Source organism: Periplaneta americana, chromosome 2 (assembly GCF_040183065.1).
Source record: "Periplaneta americana isolate PAMFEO1 chromosome 2, P.americana_PAMFEO1_priV1, whole genome shotgun sequence".
Lineage (NCBI taxonomy): Eukaryota > Metazoa > Arthropoda > Insecta > Blattodea > Blattidae > Periplaneta > Periplaneta americana.
In genome coordinates this window covers 147,017,383-147,039,131 of record NC_091118.1, presented here as the reverse complement: position 1 = coordinate 147,039,131, position 21,749 = coordinate 147,017,383, and the positions used below count along the sequence as shown (strand labels likewise).

At 36.0% G+C, this 21,749-nt stretch overlaps 1 protein-coding gene across 3 annotated transcripts in view; it reads right to left on the bottom strand.

The window, feature by feature from the left end:
• Window positions 1-19,166, bottom strand: part of LOC138694674 (uncharacterized) — a 30,422-nt gene extending 11,256 nt beyond the window's left edge. Inside the window, exons 1-4 of one of the 3 annotated variants that reach the window (XM_069818650.1) lie at window positions 18,955-19,095; window positions 18,637-18,824; window positions 15,417-15,647; window positions 13,767-14,463 (exon numbers count right to left, since the gene is read on the bottom strand). In XM_069818650.1, the coding sequence (XP_069674751.1) occupies window positions 13,767-14,439 (673 nt within the window). In that variant the 5' untranslated portion in view covers window positions 14,440-14,463; window positions 15,417-15,647; window positions 18,637-18,824; window positions 18,955-19,095. Of the gene's footprint in view, window positions 1-13,766; window positions 14,464-15,416; window positions 15,648-18,636; window positions 18,825-18,954 lie in introns of all 3 variants that reach the window. The other 2 variants (XM_069818649.1, XM_069818647.1) reach the window with 2 other exon arrangements.
• Between the last annotated feature and the right edge of the window lie 2,583 nt (window positions 19,167-21,749).

The window sequence follows — 21,749 nt, the reverse complement described above, 5'->3', positions numbered from 1 at the left end:
GAACACTAATCTAGCTATGATCCCTGATAACCTTACCCACATATTGCAATCACTAAACATTTCCATCAACAGAACCTTTAAAGATCATATCAGTGATTTTATATTGAATGGATGTCTGATGGCTACCACTAACTTACTCCAAATGGAAACATTCACAAGTGGTTCTTGTTCAAATTCTTTCCAGAGAAAAAAAAACGTAATTTCGCGTGCAAATATGGTATAAATAACGATGTAATGATGCAAACAAGGTAAGTTAAAACATTTCAAGGGAACTTGCAAGCATTATGCCCACTCTTTTATTAATTTTGTAACAAATTTATATACTAGTACTGTTGTATTGCTAATACATTATTATTATTATTATTATTATTATTATTATTATTATTATTATTATTATTATTATTATTATTATTACTACTACTATTACCAGTAACAAATATAAATGACACTCGGGAGGAAATTAAACGCAGAATAAATATGGGAAATGCCTGTTATTATTCGGTTGAGAAGCTTTTGTCATCTAGTCTGCTGTCAAAAATTCTGAAAGTTAGAATTTATAAAACAGTTATATTACCGGTTGTTCTTTATGGTTGTGAAACTTGGACTCTCACTTTGAGAGAGGAACAGAGATTGAGGGTTTTTGAGAATAAGGTTCTTAGGAAAATATTTGGGGCTAAAAGGGATGAAGTTACAGGAGAATGGAGAAAGTTACACAACGCAGAGCTGCACACATTGTATCCTTCACCTGACATAATTAGGAACATTAAATACAGACGTTTGAGATGGGCAGGGCATGTTGCACGTATGGGCGAATCCAGAAATGCATATTCAGTGGCGGTTATTCAAGTGAAGTACATGAAGGCCACCTTCACCCCTTTTTTCGTGTTTTAATAAAATATATTTTATCAATAAATTAAAATAAAATGAATTCTTCACTAAACCATATTTTGATCTACTTTTTAATATCTTGTTCGGCTTAATCCGTTCAGTTAACGTTCACTGCAGCACTTCACATGAACCCCTCACCAGCCAGGCCACGTGGCTAGCAGACCAGCTGAAGGTCCGAATGAGACTTTCCTTTTCGCCTTCAGTACACACACCCGGTTGCCATGACAACGAGTTGCTTACTATGAATTACCGGTCCCTTTTGCAAGGGTATTAGGAAGGTCTGGCGAGCAGGCATTCATCTCCTTTCTCTGTTCTTGAAAGACAGAATCTCTCTCTCGTCCAAACATTGGACCAGGGTGGCAAACTGTAATATTTTGCAACTAAATAAGAAAACATAAATTATTGTGTAAAGAAGTTAAATATTGCTTAAATTTAGTATATAACATATCTATTTTTGTATTTTTTAACGTTAGCACCTCTTGAATATTATGTTTTGTATAGATTTTGAAATAATTTGAATACCCTGTAATGAAGAAAGTTGGCATAACATTTGAAACTACGTTGTACATTTGACCCGCGCAGACCAACGATTTCGCTTTTAGTTATAGGCCTACGTATTCTTTGTTGTGACAAGTGGAGCGAAATGTGAAGGTGTTACTAAGTGTATTAATGCGATGAAAACATGAATCCGTTAAGCGATTTAGTGTGTAATCTTTTGGAAACACCGTTCTCTCGTTGGTGTGCAGAAGATAAGCAAGATATTTTAAAATACCGCAGAACAACAAGTCACATTAATATAACTATGAAAAAAGTGAAAACTGGTGGTCGGTCATACAATATTCAGTTTCAAGATTCGTGGTATACCGATTACAACTGGTCATGTGGGAGTCATTATAACGAGAAGTTATATTGTTGGCCATGTCTTCTTCTGGGGAACAAGAAACTCGCTTGGAATTGAACTGGATTTTGCGATTTCAAAAATGTCAATCGCGGTTTTCACAGCCATGCAGATTCAGCTGAACACATTAAATGTATTTTGCAATTAAAGGCACTGCAGAAGAACGTGAACACCATTGCGGATGCACTAAAGGAAAGTACTAGGTTATACGTAAGTCAATTTAATGAAAACGTACGTTTAAATAGACTGGTAATGCACACCGTAATCGATACGGTATTGTTTCTAAGCAAGCAGGAGTTGGCTTTTCGCGGTCATGATGAGAGTATTTCGTCACAGAAAACGGGAATTTCAAAGAATTATTGGCTCTCATTTCATTGGCCCTTTGAAAATTAGAAATCACTATGAAAAAATTAGGCCTGTTTTTTCTGGGAAATCTAAAACGATTCAGAATGAAATAATTGGTTGTATTTCTGAATGCATCAATGAACATGCAAGAGATGAAATTTGAGATGGGCAGGGCATGTTGCACGTATGGGCGAATCCAGAAATGCATATAGAGTGTTAGTTGGGAGGCCAGAGGGGAAAAGACCTTTGGGGAGGCCGAGACGTAAATGGGAAGATAATATTAAAATGGATTTGAGAGAGGTGGGATATGATGATAGAGAATGGATTAATCTTGCTCAGGATAGGGACCAATGGCGGGCTTATGTGAGGGCAGCAATGAACCTCCGGGTTTCTTAAAAGCCAGTAAGTACTACTACTATTACAATGAGATAGGTAGGTAGGTAAGGTAGCTGGAGAGACAGAGAGATGCATGGCTGTAAATGGATGAATGGGAAATTTTGTAACGTATATTCTCGACGTAAATGCCCTGGCTCAGCTTTCATATATTACCCTGTTACATGAGCGAGGTTACTCGACTCTACTCACATTGCGAAAGGACACATAATCTTTCAATTTGCAGACTTACAACTCGCTGTGTTACTTCCAGCAGCCTGGCCTTGTCTTGCCTTAGCCATTGAACATCACACCTGTTACACAAGTGAGTTTACACGACTCCACTTGCACTGCGAAAGGACAAAGTTTCTTTTAATGTGCAGACTTACACCTTCTGTCATTTCTTTCTCCATCCTGCAGTCACTTTTTCTAGCGCATCATCCCCCCCCCCTCCTGTATGTGGTACCTAAGAGGTAACATCCATTTCTATTTTCGACTGTTCCCCTTCAAAATTTTCCTCCAGTGGAGCAGTGAAACCTGGAGTGAGACAAGTGGCCAACAGGCTTGCAGTTCACATATTAAGTTTCTCTCAGACCCTAACTACCTCTTGCAACGACGCGTTTTCGCGTACCTTTCAAATTTCTCCTCCCATTTCTCCTCTCTTTCAATTCAATGGATGAATAGACAGACGAACAGACAGACATACAAAGGCAGACATAGACAAACAGATATAGTTATAGACATATACAGAGTGGAAGTGAAATAGCTTTACAGATTTCCAGAACGAATAGCTCATCTTATATGCAACAAAAAAACTATATCATATTGGTGGAAAGTTCATAGTTTTTCCAGAAAAAATGTTTTTTCCCAAATGTTTAACAATCTCTCATTGGGTAACTATTGCGAGTAGGATCGTGATTTTTGTCCATATCGATAAGAAATGTAATAAAGAATAATTTATCCCTCTGGCATATTTCAATAGTGTGAACAATTTTCGTGTAAATATAATTTTTAAAACTCCTAAATTCAAGCCATTGTAAGAAGTGAGTGGCAACGTCTCAGCAGAATGCAGCTTACATACGGAGATTCACCGAGTTCATTGACCTCTTACATCTGTATCACGATTAGTGTGTATTAGCGACGATGATGCCGGACTGCTCAAACTTCCAATTTATTTTTCTAATTAACCGTTCATTTAATCACAAAACGTAATATAGGTTTTCTATTCATTTACGTGTACCCTATCATCCCTTTCAAGCTGCAAGGTTATTTCACTTCCACTCTGTATAGGTACAGAAAGTTATACAGAGTGTTTAAAAAAGGGTCTAACATTTTAAGGGATGATAATACGGATCACAAGAAAAAAAGTCCAATAAACATGAGTCCTAAAATAAACAGTTTTTACGAAAAAAAAAAAAAATTTAAATTGGTGTGTTGGTGACAGGTTAATAGGGTCACACATTCCACCCTGTAGATTAACTGGTTCTCTGCATCGGCGATTCTTAGAAAACTAATTGCCCATCTTGCTGGAGGGAGTACCATACCATCAAAGACTATAAAATAATGTGGTTTATGCATGACGGAACACAAGCTCATTTCCATAAGAGTCGGACAACATCTAACACAGGTATATGATCTTCGATGGACTGGTCGTAAAGGTCCTGTACCACAGCCATTGAAGACATTCAAAACGCTACAGGAGTGTGTCTTCAATTCCTATTTGCACATCAGAGAGCAGCCAGGGGTTTGAAAGGTCACATGGTTCCCTAAAGCTGTACTGACGCAATACGAGTACAATCTGACCAAGTTTGCTTGGACAGTCACTCGGATGATACTCGTATCGTAGCAACAGGTAATACAAGTGCACTCAAATGCCGACATCTGACATTAGTTGACTAGGGCTGTGCTCAACTTCCACGAGAATGCTCGGATACAAGCGTGAATTAAAAATGGCAGCGGATGAAAGCTCTCGCTAAAAAAAAATGGACACAGCATGAAAGTGCATAGTCAATCGAGCTATATGAAACAGAAGTTATATGGAACTTAAAGACTATCTGAATGCAAATACAAGGACGGGCAGGTCTCTGCAGTAAAATGTAAACCTCATGAAGAAAATTGTAGGTTAGATCCAGCCGAAATAAATTTAATATAGCTATCAACTACTTCGCATATTTAGTATTCACATGTACAATACAAAATTACTTTGTAACACTATATTCAAGTGAGTTTCCTCTGACTGAGGTTTTGGCTGATAATAGGCTATGTACGGTACATCTATTATCAGGCAATATATCTCACTTGATGTGTCAGAGGAAGAACAATTGTTTGTATACATTTGAAGTCTGGTTAGTATAATAAGTATAACTAGTCAGCGATGTATGTAATGGAAGGAGAAAGGAACTGGCCACCCTACCCCATTACCTTCTGGCTTAGTTGCCTCATAGTGGTGCCATATTGGTGTCACTTTTGAGGTTCAAACCTGTCTTCGGGCAGTTGACTAAACAATCCAAATGACTAGATCGAATCAGAAAACTTCAATAATGTAAATTTAATTAAACTGCCACTACACATGTAAGCTATGCAGACACTTTCGTGATTGACCAGTACATTAAAAGCAAAAATTCACAGAAAAATAAAGTGATTTCATTTTTCTTTACTTTCGTAGAAGGTAGGGTTAGGATAATTTTACAGTATAGTTCATGTAGATATCATTGAGCCTCAAAACTTTAGTGGTAACAAGTCTTATCATTGGAGACATAATTACGTACCTACGTAATAATTACACTGCTAAACAAGTGGTAGATATCTGACATGATGTTTAATATTTCTAATGTAGTTTTTCATGCTGATTTCAAATCTGAAAACCGTTTTGTGCTATCAAGTCAGGTTTGGAAATTATCGACGAAATTTTATTTTTACATGGAACACTTCGTCGAATTCTTTTGTCGTTTTTCCAGATGATGTAGAATTTCACCAGATGTGCTTTGATACGTGTGCGGCTATGTAAGAGACAAATTCCATTGGAAAACTTTTACACAGTTTCTTAAGAAAATATAATATGAACCATACTTTGATTCGAAAGTGAATAGTGGTAAGTCGTGGGAACCACAGTTCATCTGTTTGATCTATGCATGCAACTTGTGCGGTTGGATAAGGAAGGCGAAGAACAACAACCACCTGACATTTGGAGTTCCTGTGATATGGCGTGAGTCAAGCAACCACACCACAGACTGTTATTTCTTTTTGTCAAACGTCACCACATTCTCCCACAAAACTAGTGCATCTGTAAAGTATCCAGACGTTCCTTCAGTTTCGAAACCAATTTCACATGACCCCGTCATTTGTCCAATACCAACAGCACCTGCAGAATACATAGTTAATGAAGAAACGCAAGAAGAAAGTACTCTTTCATCTCCTACCAACGACCCAGACTCTGACTACTACCAACCTGGAGAAGATATTCATTTAATGAATAATGCTCAACTTTGCAATTCGTACGGGACCTGGCACTAACAAAAGGCCAAGCTGAACTGCTCGGTTCACGTCTTAAGCAATTTAATTTCCTTGCACTGGTTACGACTTCACAGTTTCGGCACAGACATAAAGAACTTGTGAAGTTCTTTGCAATGAGTGATACTATTTGATAATGCATGGACATTCAAGATCTTATGTCAAGCTTCGGTGTAGAACACAGCATTGAAGCATGGCGACTGTTCATAGACTCACCTAAGACAAGTTTGAAGGTAGTAAATAATATTATTACACAATGGAAACAGATATGCGTCAGTACCGGTTGCATATTCTATGCACCTGAAAGATACGTACGAAACCATGTTGCTATTTCTAGAAAAAATTCGCTGTCACGAGTACAATTGGCGTATCTGTGGTCATTTAAACGTTATCACTATTCTCATGGGAATGCAGACAGAGTACACCAAGTACTGCTGTTTCATCTGCGAATGGGACATCACAGATAGAAAAAACCATCACATAAAGAACAATTGTCTGTTCAGAAATAGAATGCAGCCTTTGTGTGCCATGGGTTGAGCATGACAAAGTTATCATGTCACCGCTTCATATACAGCTCGGACTCATGAAGAATTTCGTGAAGGCACTAGACACTGACTCAGATGCTTTTTGGTACCTGTGTAACAAGTTTCCAGAGTTGAGTTACGCGAAAGTGAAAGGTGTGTTCATAGGTCCACAAATGAGGAAGACCATTGCAGACAGCCACTTCCAAGACTTACAGGATGGTACTGAAATATTACTACTATAATTATGTGTTATGTGGCGCAATTGCACCATTTTCTTAGCTAAAGCCATGTTCATTATTACTTCATGTAGCAATAAATGCTCTACTGAAACTTCTCTCTGTGACTTCTTATACATAATGGTTGATGTCGTATATCTCAAGAACGGTGGGTAATAGAGACAAATGGTTTGTATATTTGGAATCGGCATGTTTCAGTTGTCTTAGAACACCTGTTGGGTACCAAGATATCCACCGAAAGTGTTTTTTTGTTATTCAGTGTTATTCATTTCTCTTGAACTGCAGTTTTTGGGGACATATGGTGTGTAACATTTCATCCGTCATTTAATCTTGTGTAAGATGAAAAATGTTACAGCCTCTTTTGAGTAGATTGTCATTTCATGTTATTTTTGTTTTCAAATAAAGACACATTAACTTTTAGTAAGAAAAAAAGGGATTAGGAAACATTGGTTCCAGATTTAATGTTAAATTAACACGTAGATGCACACAATTTGTCGCTCCTTAGAATAGATTTGTGGCACTTCTTCTGTTTGCTGTACGGGAAAGAATTTGATTTATTTCTAACTCATTCATCAACATGTCTGGTCTGTGACAACTACAATATGCTGCAGGACCAGATCCGCCATTTTTTAAATGATCCAATCGGTGATATGTGTCAATCACGTCTAGGAGAGTGCTCAGACAAGTATACTCTGTCCAACTGTACTCATATCATGTCAATGCAGCTCAAGATGTCAAGCAGAAGGATGTGTTATGATGAATGGAAATCACATCGAGCATCTAATATGAACAAGTTAAGTTGTAATACCTCGGAAGATATTAATTTTAGGACACATGATTATTACACTTTAACAACTTGTATAGATGGATGGATATGGGTGAATGGATGGACAGATAAATGTTCCAGCTCGTAAGGTAGGGAGATTAATAATATACTATGTGGGTAGTAGTGCTATAGAATTCGTTTCAGAAAGGAATTTGGTGTTTCAATCAAAATCGAATATGTCTCTTCCTCCATGAGTGCATCAGACATGCCAAATGCCGAATATCTACAGAAGGAATATTTTTTAAGAAAATGGCAAGGGATGAAACACTGGAGACCATCATCGCAAATCTGGAGGAGTCTGATTCTGACAATGATTCCAGCAAGATTGCTGATCAAGGTCTTGTCCGTGTTGCTTATCAATTCGAAAGTTTAACAATTTGTGTTTCCACTGAAAAAAATATATATATATTAACATTTAATTTTATGACATTACAGCATTTTTTGCCTATACTCCAAGCTTACATCGCAAAAAACACTTCATAAAAATGTTTTTATTTATTTCACACCCCCTGACTTACATACCAAGTTAGAAGCAAAACAGAATATGCGCATAAGGCATTGCAACCTCCCACAGTTCTATGTGACGATGACAATAGGCACTACTGCTGTCATGCGAAAGGAGGAATATAAAAAATAATGATGATCAAAAAGGAGAGGACGCAGGAAGAAGACAAGAAAAGCGGAGGAGAGGATGACGACGAAAAAGAACTAGCATCAAACTCATGGCATGTGCAGTGATGGAAAAGTGAAGTGTCAAAGAGGACTATCACATGCAGAGCACACAAAATAATACATGCACATTGTCAACAGTTCATTTATGTATAAACGTGTGAATCAAAGGTGAATAGTGTCTCCAGCAATATGAACTAAGCATTTATAGACTATGCAACAAAGCAATATTTCATACTACATAACATGCATTTCATAAAATTGTTATGCAAGATTAACAGGAAATCTTAGTGACTTGCAATGTTTGGTTCATTAAAACAACATGTATATTTAAATGTATATTTCCAATAGCAAAAACTTTTCCTGGTAACACTATCTTTTTACTATCAATTTCCTCAATTACAGAAGTTCCACAAGTTGGAAACGTCAATTATAATGTTTATTTACTCCATATTTGTTACTATATGTCCACTGGAAACATCTATTCAAAAACTGCATTTATAAAATAACAGACAACTAATCAGAAGACAATTTATACATAACTCAAATTTCACAAGCTTCTTCATAAAAGTACCTTCAAATAAAATTGCACTTACTGCTAATAATAAAAGTTAACAACGAAAACATACTTTGCAAAAAAAAAGTTACTTCTAAAAATTAATTAACCACAGTAAACATTCATTTCATAAGCTAGCTCGGGTTCCACAACTAAAACATATAACTAAAATTTATGGATATCAGCTGCCACACTTTGTATTATTAAACCAGTACTCACCTCCTTCTGCTATTTATTTTATCAACATAATTTTCCACATGCAACAGCAGCATCAAAATCAAAATTTTCTTTAATTTAGACAAACACTATATATATATATAATCAAATATGCTATAAATACAGATAGAATATTACAACAATTATTTAATAATTTATGCAGATACAAAAATGAATTGACTGAGTTCCAGTTTTGCTCAATCCATCTATCAAATGCAAATAAGTAAAAATTATACAGGGTCCAGCAAAGGAATGGAGATATTAAACAGTTGGTCATTGACTCGAGAATTTATATTTTCAAAATGGCATACATGAGGGCATAAAGCACATAATCTGTCATTTATTTCTTGCAAAGGGTGTCATTCAAGTGATCACCATTCATGTGCACACATACTAGGCATAAAGCACAGAGTCTGTCATATATTTCTTGCAAAGGACGTCATTCAAATGATCACCATTCATGTGCACAGACACTGGTCATAAAGCACATAGTCTGTCATTTATTTCTTGAAAAGGACGTCGTTCAAGTGATCACCATTCATGTGCACACACTCTTCACATCTCCAACATACATTGTGCATACAGCGGTGCAGTATATTCTCTAGAACATTGGCAATTTTACGACGAATATTTGCCTTTAATCTTTCAATATCTTGTAAGCAATCCTCATACACAAAAATCTACAAGTATCTGAACAAGAAAGAATCACACACACATAAATCTGGACATCTTACTGGACAGTTGACGCCACCTGTATTGGAGATGATTCGATTTGGAAAAAGCCATCTCAAGACATTCATGGAGACAATGAAAATATGAGCAGTTGCTCCATCCTGTTGGTACCGAGTAACATCATGAAAACTTACAATTTCATAGGCTAAAAATGTTTCACTCATATTCACTAATGTTATGGTTATCACTTTTCCCTCTTAGTACTTAAAGAAAAAAAAGGACCAATTTATCACAGAAGATGATATTGCACACCACACTATTACCTCTCACAGGCAGTGGTTACGAGAACAGTCTGTGGACCAATAACTAAAATTCTATTTATTCACAAAACCAATGAGAAGGAAATGTGTTTCATCAGACATCCACAAGTGTCAATAAAGTCGTTATCTTTATCACATGATTTAAAAACCTCTCACAAAACACTCTTTGATTGAGAAGAAAGCGATGTTTTAATTAGTGTATCACCTGAATCTTGTATAGATGAAAATGTAAATCATTACTAGAGAGCGGAATTTTAGGCCCTAAAAAGTAACATTTTAGGCGCCTTAAAAAGGCTCTTAAACTCCTTTATTTAGGCTCTATAAAATAAAAAAGAGGCTTTTTTGTTAAAGAATGTCACTAATATAAGATTCAACATTTATTTAATGCAAAATTCTAGGATTAAAAGAAACTTCCACACATTTCACATTTTACAAGCATACACAAAATGAAGACTGTCTTTAAGTTAGTGTTTTTCATTCACCAATCACATTTCCATAGTTTGCTTCACAGTAGATGATCAGCACCTATTGTGGCTATTGTGTCGCTCACTGCTGTACTTACAAATGGTGAGAAAAAAGGAAGGGGTTGTTATCTGTCTTGGAATGTAGGAGAATGCTTATTCAGGTACAACCCAGCGAGTTTGTGTTAAATTGCTGACAGACAGAGGAAGATATAATAATAATAATAATAATTTGAAAAAATCTGAAAGTTAGAATTTATAAAACAGTTATATTACCGGTTGTTTTTTATGGTTGTGAAACGTGGACTCTCACTTTGAGAGAGGAACATAGGTTAAGGGTGTTTGAGAATAAGGTGCTTAGGAAAATATTTGGGGCTAAGAGGGATGAAAATACAGGAGAATGGAGAAAGTTACACAACACAGAACTGCACGCATTGTATTCTTCACCTGACATAATTAGGAACATTAAATCCAGACGTTTGAGATGGGCAGGGCATGTAGCACGTATGGGTGAATCCAGAATTGCATGTAGGGTGTTAGTTGGGAGGCCGAAGGGAAAAAGACCTTTAGGGAAGCCGAGACGTAGATGGGAAGATAATATTAAAATGGATTTGAGGGAGGTGGGATATGATGATAGAGAATGGATTAATCTTGCTCAGGATAGGGACCAATGGCGGGCTTATGTGAGGGCAGCAATGAAACTCCGGGTTCCTTAAAAGCCAGTAAGTAAGTAAGTAGTAGTAGTAATAATAATAATAATAATAATAATAATAATAATAACAACAATAATAATAACAATTTGTCATGCAGGAGTTCTTTTACATGCCAGTAAATCTACTGACATGAGCCTGTTGCATTTAAGCACACTTACATGCCATTGACCTAAGCCGGGATCGAACCCGCAACCTCGAGAACAGAAGGCCAGCACTATACCGGCTACACTACCCAGGCCAACTGAAAGTTGGAATTTTAGGATTCAAAGACTGTAAAAATGAGAAGGGGTGGTCCGTAGGTACTTCTCTATTGTGTTGTTCACTGCTAGGTAGGCGTTATTATCCATCTTGGAATGTAAACAGTCTAGGATGTTAAAACAAACAGTTACGAAAAATGATTCAAGATTTTTTAAAACTTAAAAATAGTCACTAACGTCGAAATAGGCATTTTTAAGAACTATAAAACCTCTTTATTTATACCTATATTTCCATGAAAAATGTAAATATTAAATCTCAAGCCTGTATGTATCAAGGAAAACAATAGGTTTTTGCCTAAATTCCGCTCTCTAGTCATAACGCAACATTCTTCTCACATTCCTGTCCGACATGAGCATTGCTACAGCATAGGCTACTTCAATGCTGAGCGCGTTGGTAACACAAACTGAAGAACAGTGATGTTGTCCTTCTTCTTCCTGCAGGCTTTTCTTTCAATGCCGAACCATTTTCCTCGAAGATTGTAACCGATGTTTTAATCGCATGAGCAGATGGAACAGGATCATAGTGCCAAAAACTAAAACTATAATGAGCTTAATGCCTAGCAGCATCAAAACTGTCGTTCTGGTAAAAGCTTCTACTGCAAACAGCAATATGTTGACAACACAACGCACGTGCAATTTACCTCTCCAGATGTACAAATACAGAAATAAAATTTGGAGCTCTTTTATTCTATAAGTTTCACTTATAACACACTGTGCCTGTGCAGTAAACAAGAGTCCCTGTATATGCTACTTGTGGACAGTCATGCGAAATTGTTGCCTACATACAGGTGAACTCCCATCAAGATTCGTTCCAAATTTTAATTTTGTATTTATACATTCCTTAAATTCGCCCATTTCTCTGCTGGACACTATGCATTGAGTGAAATAGCAAAATAATTTTTGGCCTAAAACTTCTAAAAGAATGAAAGCAATATTTATAAATTATTTAAAAATTAATAGGGATATTGCAATATTAAATACTTTCATTAATATTTTCACAAATTTTGTATAATATCACTATCATTTATTCGAAACAAGTGAATCTTGCACAGCAATAAGAAATTAAATTATTCGTAAATGATAAAAATGTGTTACATTCAGATTTTACATTTCCAAGTTTTAATCTCATTTTACGAGTATTTCACACATTTTTTTACAATATCATTATCACTGCTTTAAAACAACTGAATCTTGCATAGCAATAAGAAATTCAACTATTTGTAAATAATAAAAATGTGTTACATCAGATTTTACATTTACAAGTTGTAATCCCATTGAGCATGTATTATGTCACAGAATATGTTGTTCTGCTAGCTGACAAGGCCAGACACAGCATCAGGCAGTAGTAAGATGATAACAGGAAACCGCTATGCTTCTGTTATAGGAAATGGGGACACTCCGAAAAACAAATCCAAACAGTCTTTTTTTTTTTTCCTTGCTGTTATTTATACTCGCTTTAACATCTTTGGTAATATCGCGAGTTAATCTTTAGGTAAAATCCGAAGGCCTGTGTAGTATTGTTGAGTACTGGTTCTATTGTTGTGAACTAGATGGCGACTGTATATGTATTACTGATTTGTTTTGAATATAATTTCGGTGATGAATGAGGCCAGTGATATTCAGGGATGATGTGGCCCGAATTTCTTGACATTTGCCTTACGGTTGAGGGAAAACCCTGAAAAACCTCAACCAGGAAATCAACCCGACCAGGAATCGAACCCGGGCCCTCTGCTTAAGGGACCAGCATGCTAACCCTACACCACAGAGGTGGTCCAAACAGTCTTTAAGGTAAAGGTAAAGGTAAAACCATAATAAATTTCAACATAGGCTCATTGTGATTTGAACATGAGTTTTCACTGTGCATAGATTATTCACTAATCAGTGTTTTATCACTAAAATGTTTTCGAAGTGATTCCTACATTCAAAAGTGAATTGAAAATGCTACTTTACCAATTTTTCGAAATGGATTCATTTGCATTCACTGGGCTCCAGACAAGTAAAACTGATGTGAATTTACAGTCACAATGTAGTACTATAAAAAAAAAAAAGATATAGGCTACATAGTAAATTATTTGTATGCTACAGTATATTCATCAATTGTGATAAAAGAATTGTCTTAAACTTGGTAATTATTGAAGCAGGCCTATTATCCACATACAGCCTTCTTCATAATATACCTTAGAAACATGCACATTCCACCTTCTTAGTTTGTATGCTTTATATAACAAGCATACGATCTATGATAAATACGATATGGTATCTTATTCATACAAACTAAGTAAATGTTACCACGAAATACTAACTTGCAGCAATGGGCCAGGCAATTGGAACAAAGAGTGCTGCAATTCCAACTCCAGCAGCCGCCATTCCCACTATGGTTCCTGCAATGTCGAATCCCTGAACGACTTTCATTCCAATTTTTCCAGCTGGAGAGATTCCAAAATCGAGTTGTAGAGATCCGAAGCTTTCTGAATAAATGCCATTTCTAGGGTAGCACATAACGCAGTCTGGCAGCCTGTTGTTATCCAAATAATCCTGCCACCGCTTGTATACTCTGGGACAAGAATCAATGAATATGAAACAATCTCTCTTGAACATAGAGTCAGATTCTGGCATTCGTATCAATGGAATTCTTATATGATCATTCCCAACTTTCCCAGAAACAAAAAGAAAAGACACCCATATATTGAGCTTATCATTGTGCTTTTTTTTCTGTTCTTTTATTAGATCAAAAACTGCATTAATATGGTTTAGCTGTTTCTTTGGGTAACCTGTGAAGTCATTCGAGATCTCATTTGGTTCTTCTGTTGGGGTGCCAAATATAGCATAACCAATTTTTCTCTTCAAATTGTTATAATCTGAAGGTTTATATTTTAACAATCCACATTTTCCAAGAAATTCAAAATATTCTTGTTGTTCTTTAGTTGCTTCTTCTTTCCATTTCTTTACTTCAGAGGACTCCATATCAATAGACATGCTGAATTTTGATTATGAAACTACCTGTAAAATAAACATTAATATTAGTCAATGTTCTATGATTTATGATATAATTATTATAATAATAAATTACTGTACCTGTAAAATAAACATCAATATTAGTCACTGTTCTATGACTTATGATATATTATAATAATTATATAATTAGTTACACTATTTTTTAAAATCTCAGATTTAGGGCATCCGAAAAGTTCATTTTGGAAACACCTTTTAATGTTCATAAGCTGATATCTTTCTCTCCATTTCTATTATTGACTTTCCATGATAATGAGGATGATATGAGGTGAGGAACTTCTTTAAACTCATTTACAACAGATAATTATCAATTTAATAATTAAAATTTGTTTAAAAACAAGCATTTAGATTATATGACAAATCTCGTATATAAATATTTCAAAGTTTTAGATATAAAATGAATTACTTTCCGCACATCTTGGTGTGCCACAAAGTAGCATATAGCGCGCATTGCATGCAGAGGTTTCGGGATTATTTTATACAATAATTCCAGGAATCTATTTTACTGTATTACAAGCTTATGAATATGTAGAAGCACCTTTTACTATTGCATTTCACCTGCAGTGTGTACATTTTGTCTCAGTGAACAGTAACAGACATTTACAATTTTGTCACTGGTTGAACCTTAACAGGGCAGTACTATCATTCATACTTTTCACAGATGAGGGTACTTTCACTCAAAATGGCATTAACAATGTAAGAATTAACAGGCATCTAAGCTTGTGTACTCATAAAATTCCACATGGCACTGTGGAAATCTAATTTCAAACCAGATTTTCTGCCAATGAGTGATGCTGTATGCTTGATGACATGTTGAGTGGGCCAGTTATTTTACGTGAATGTTTGCCACGAGAAAGATACCTGCATTTCTTGCAACATAAAATACCACAACAGCTTCAAGATGTAACTTAGTACCCTTAGCGATGTAGTATCATATTTACATGCTACATGATGGGGTACCAGAATTATCCAGTATCTGAACTGCATGTTTCCTAATAGGTGAATTGGTCATGACAGCTTCATTCCCTGGCCACCACATCTCACGATCTTAGATTTCTTTTTATGGCATTGGATGAAGGTTGAGTTCTATCACACAAGTGGAACACACGTGATGAATTGATAGCTCGCATAACAGATGCTGTTATCCAAATCAAGGACTGTTCAGATGACCTCTGCCGAGCAACAAAGCTTAATATCATGGTCTAATAATGGGAGAAAAAAAAAAAAAATCAATAGACGTTGTCCTAGATAAAAGTAAGATAGAATTTCTTCCAAAACAGAAGCAAACAGTAAACTAGAGAGATCATGGAGACTCTAGTTGATATTGTGCTATGCCTTGCATAAGAACGATGACCATTAAGGGGTCACATTGAGAAAGAAGAGTCTGCAAAAGAGAGCTATTTTTGGACTCAGTGCATTTATTTTCTAAATATGATTCTCTTTTGAGTGGCATAAAAAATTGTACTTACACAAGCTACTTATTTCATCCAGAATGATCTTATTTTCAGCATGAAAAATATCCTTCACTGATAAGTTTGTATCAATTTATTTTGTTGTATTCAGAAAAGCTCGTTTATTTGAGACACCCTGTACAAAAAAAAAAAAGCAGACTTGTCTCTGTTTGTCGAATGTACATCATCACGCTTACGAAGAGGACATTTTTCAAGGACAAGGTAGAGCATCCACTGGTCACTGAACGAATATTGCACACTTTTATCACTGACAATGTGGCACTATAAACCAATTTTCAACACTTCTATCACAGCCACAACACATTTCAATTTTTACTGCACTATATAAATGGAATTATCACTGCATTAACACATGGATTAATGCACAAACAAACGAACTAAATGAAATTATGAAGAATGGAGACAAGAGTCACCCCAGGACCTCCTAGTCACCTGCCATCATGTTCCACTTCGACTCCTGCCACAACTTACACCAAAGAGGGCAACATTTGCAAACAAAATTATAATAAACGTAAGGAATGCAAATTAAGCTTTCAGGAATAACTCCCTGTAAAGTTAATTTGAATAATTTCGAGGAAAAAGTTGTTCCGGGGCCGGGTATCGAACCCGAGACATTTGGTTAAACATACCAACGCTCTCCCACTGAGCTACCCGGGAACTCTACCCGACACGATCCAATTTTTCCCTCTATATCCACAGACCCAAAGTGGGCTGACAACCGTCAAGCAACCAACATTTGAATGCACACTAACTCTGTGTGACTTTAAATTGTGGTTTTCTGTTACGTACAGTGACGTGTATTATGCAAATTAAGCTTTCAGGAATAACTCCCTGTAAAGTTAATTTAAATAATTTCGAGGGAAAAATTGTTCCGGGGCCGGGTATCGAACCCGGGACCTTTGGTTAAACGTACCAACGCTCTCCCACTGGATTGGTGTCGGGTAGAGTTCCCGGGTAGCTCAGTGGGAGAGCGTTGGTACGTTTAACCAAAGGTCCCAGGTTCGATACCCGGCCCTGGAACAATTTTTCCCTCGAAATTATTCAAATTAACTTTACAGGGAGTTATTCCTGAAAGCTTAATTTGCATAATACACGTCACTGTACGTAACAGAAAACCACAATTTAAAGTCACACAGAGTTAGTGTGCATTCAAATGTTGGTTGCTTGACGGTTGTCAGCCCACTTTGAGGTCTGTGGATATAGAGGGAAAAATTGGATCGGTGTCGGGTAGAGTTCCCGGGTAGCTCAGTGGGAGAGCATTGGTACGTTTAACCAAAGGTCCCGGGTTCGATACCCGGCCCCGGAACAATTTTTCCCTCGAAATTATTCAAATTAACTTTACAGGGAGTTATTCCTGAAAGCTTAATTTGCATAATACACGTCACTGTACGTAACAGAAAACCACAATTTAAAGTCACACAGTTAGTGTGCATTCAAATGTTGGTTGCTTGACGGTTGTCAGCCCACTTTGAGGTCTGTGGATATAGAGGGAAAAATTGGATCGGTGTCGGGTAGAGTTCCCGGGTAGCTCAGTGGGAGAGCGTTGGTACGTTTAACCAAAGGTCCCGGGTTCGATACCCGGCCCCGGAACAATTTTTCCCTCGAAATTATTCAAACGTAAGGAATGTTACTACAGGTGTGTAGTATTATGTGACAGGACAGGTTAGGTTAGGGGATCTACTGGAGAATACGATATGGAACTTAACGTTTTTTTGGTACATTGGGACTCAAGTGACAGGTTATGTTAGGTTTGTTGAGACTTTTGATATGCCTTTCATATATAATTATTATATTACGTCATTGTCACCATCTTTGTTTCATCAGTGGGGTGCAATTATATGGCTATATCGTATTCTTCAATAATCCCAGATTAGGTGTGCATTAGCCTATGTGACAGGTTAGGTTAGATGTGTAGTAGTATGTGAAAGGTTAGATTAGGTTTGTAGTATTATATAAGAAGTGATGGTGACACTGAAAACCCTGTCACATTCAGGAAATATGGCCAAGTTTTTCATTCACGCACGACGAATTAATTGGTATAGGCCTATAAGTAAAGTACGTATTTGGGGCGGGCTGGGTAGGTATACAACTCTCCCAATGATCACATCCAATTTCCACTACTTCATACTACATATCATGGGCATTTTCAAGATTTTCTCTAGTGTCAGGGACATAAGTAACCGTCACCTGTTTCAGTGACAATTTAATTTGTGTGCAGAACATTGGAAGGATAAATTTCAGAACACGGATACCTTCTTTTCCCTCGTACTTCAAAATTTCAACCTTGTGCACACAAAATAAATTATTGGCACTGAAAAGTGCCTTTCCGTAAGCATGATGATGCGCATTCGACAAACGCAGGCAAATCTGCTCTTTTTAATATTTTAAGATACAATTGTCAGTGAGAAATCCGTATACTGAAATTTTCCCCATAATTATATAATAATAAACTACAAAAGGATCCAAGACAGAATCGCTGTTTTCTCCAATCAAGAAGAGTATTTGTGGCCCACCGTATTCGTATAAACAGCAAGAAAAGGAGCCTAGTACTTATGCATGTATACTTACTACTTCATGTAGCCTATACATGGTCACTACAGGTGCAAGTTGATGTATTACTACATAAACAGAATAGTGAAAATGTTCACATCTCTTATATAAAATATAATAGAAAAACAGTTTCACATACCGGTACTCGTCCTGATCACAAACGTTGAGCATCGATACCAGATCTTCTAAAATAGACCTCAAAGTTTGTGTCGATACACACCAAACAAACACTCAATTCACAATACTTGCCACGTAGACTTTGGAAAGCTGGCAGGGAACATTTCAGAACTGCTTATCAGTAATCACGTGATGATATCATACAATGGCCTATAACAAAGTAACTTTGGTCAGGTTCACCAATACTGGTACCGACTTTTATGAATGTCATCTACACAGTAACTGACAAACACAAACGTTACATGAAGTGCAAATCATTTAAATGTTAAATAATATTTACAAATGAACTAAGATGTGCCTCCTTCAAACTCCTGTCCATTAAACACTAATAAATTTTTACAAATTAAATTGTACCTCGAAGAACGAAACTAAAACAGGCTGTCGGTTGTCAGTGTGGCCAATTGAAATGTAAGGAAAGTCACCAAACAGAAATTTACTAGATTCTTTACTATCTATACGTTATATTGTGATCAGGGCTATTAATAGAGGAAGTTTTATTTTTGTCGCTGGAAAGTGCTAAATAGCTGCTAAATCCCTTAAGCAATATAAAAGTTATACGAAATTATTGACAAAAAAATCGCCAGATTTAGCTACTACACTCGTTTAGGTGATCTCGCAGATCGATTCTAGAAATGGCTCGAGGACATAATTCACAATTTTACCACTAGATGTCACAGCATTCCTTAATAGTTCAGTGATCTCAATGGAACAGTTACAGTCATCGTTGCCAACCATGCGATAAATAATCGTATTGTTATATATTTTAACCTTGATGCGATATGTAGGATAATGTGACAATTTTCGTTAATCATATCATTCCTCTGAATTCATTCCTTTTTGCTATCCATAGGAAGAAATTATTATATCTGAGTTTATTCTATTCCTTTCGTACTCTCTGGGTAAATGTTTTCTTCCCGTCACTAGAAGCTTGCATCCCTGATCACAGTATATAACATAAACGAGGGCATCATAGCAGTGTCGCCAACTAGCCGAGCAGACGGAAAAAGAATGGCTTTGCTGGGTGACGTGTTTTCTGGCGGAAATTACGATTTATATCGTTTTTTTTTTTTTTTTGACATTTTTAGCTGCTGTCATTTTTAATTGTTTAATTTTTGTGAGATTTTACTTTTTATTTGAACAATCCTGCCTGTTCCATACCATGTTTAAGAATCTCCTGTTTCAGATTATCTCGTAATCAACTCAGAGATTGACGAATTATTATTTTAATCAGGACTGGTAAGTAAGCTATGTTAAAGTCTGCTTTTTATTTGTGTGTGTATTAAGTGGATTTTTTTTTTTTTTTTTTTTTTTTTTTTTCAATTTTGACGGATTTCCAGGTGTTAGACTGGCGGGTATACAAGAAGTGTATTTAGTATTGCGTAAAATTGTTAGTATGACAGTATTATTAATATTGTAGGCTCGCGATAATTTTGTGGGAATCTGACAATTTTTAGACTACAATTCCATAATTTTGTGTCCGAATGTTGGCAACGCTGGTTACAGTCAAAGCCTAGATCAAAGATAAATACTTACGTACTTACTTATTTCTCAATGAACAAGTGTTGACGTATTATTTATATTATTTACTATTTCCTTTTCATCTTATTTTCCATGCCATTCTTCCTAATATTTTCCCTGATATTCTTCTTATTATCCTTGTGTCATTGGATAACAATCTTACCAAATGCAATGTTTTCAGAGTCAGAAATAGTAAATAATAAGAAACTGGTACCAGGAAGACTACGAAAATTACAAAACTGAGTCTGAATCATTGCTAAACTTTGCCAAAGCTTATAATGCCTTCTAAAAAGTGATATGGGTACTGTTTTTTTTTTAAGGCAAAGCTCTATCAAAAAAGTTAAAATTGATATTTAAAAAAAATCTTTGTTAAGTATTTTTCTAGAGGTCAATTCTATAGTAACAGTTTCTTGGTTTATTGTGCTTTTATGCATTTTATGGACGTGTGTATCAATGTCGCTTGTTGCAACCACCAGTTAAAATTGCACCTAACCCCTAGTTAAATATTTTTATGGTGCATCGACCTTGGTTAGGACTTAAAACAGGAAGTTAATCCGGTAATCCCTAAGCAGCCATAGTCGAGTAGTTAAAGGAGACAATCAGTGATTAGTACGTCAGTAAAACATAATGGCAGCCAGATCCACAGTTGATTATTTCGAAGACGATTATTATTATATGGTGGTGGCCGGTGAGGCATCCTGGTAATGGTGCCAAAAATAAAAAAAGGTTGTACACAAATCACCCTAGTGAAAATGATAATTACAGCTCACGTTTACATTATGTTAAATAAAACACATTAATTAAACCAGCTATTTTACCAGGTGTACAGTTAATAATGCATCTAGTAACAGTTACAATAACATTTCCGAAACTAATAACGAAATTTACAGATACAGATCATGCAAAACTTTCACAGTATTGTTAGTCAGATACAAATAACTTTTGTAACTAGTAAAATAACACACGAGATAAACAATGATATAGATAATAAATGAACACGTTTGCACTTTATTTAACAGGCCGATGAATCCAAGGCAGCAGCCTGAATAACACATGTTCATATCCTGCACAGATCTCATGTATCATTAACAAAAGCATCAATACTAGCAACAGTGTAGCGATATTTACTTGCCGCAAAATAAAACAAATATTACACAACATTAACAAACAGTGTTACATAATATGAAAAAATATTTATCTTTCTAAAAAGAACCATGACTATCTCTGCATTCAATATAGTTAAATGGATAATAATTTACACATTCAAATCCAAGTTGTGTGCATTAGTTTTGAATTGTTAACATTACATTAACATTTGTGTTTTCGTGCAAGTCTGTGCTTGATGGTTCCCTGCCTAATGTCTCCAACAACCCTGCCATCTAGCGAAATTTCTGCATTACTGCACTCTAGCAGGCGGAATGTTAACTACCGAGTCAAATTGAATTCGGCTCAGTGTCTGCCATAAGAAACATAATATATAAACTAGAATCAGTAGCCTTTTGTACAGTGTTATATGAACGTAGACAGTGCCACAGCGAATTGGCTCCAACGCTCCAA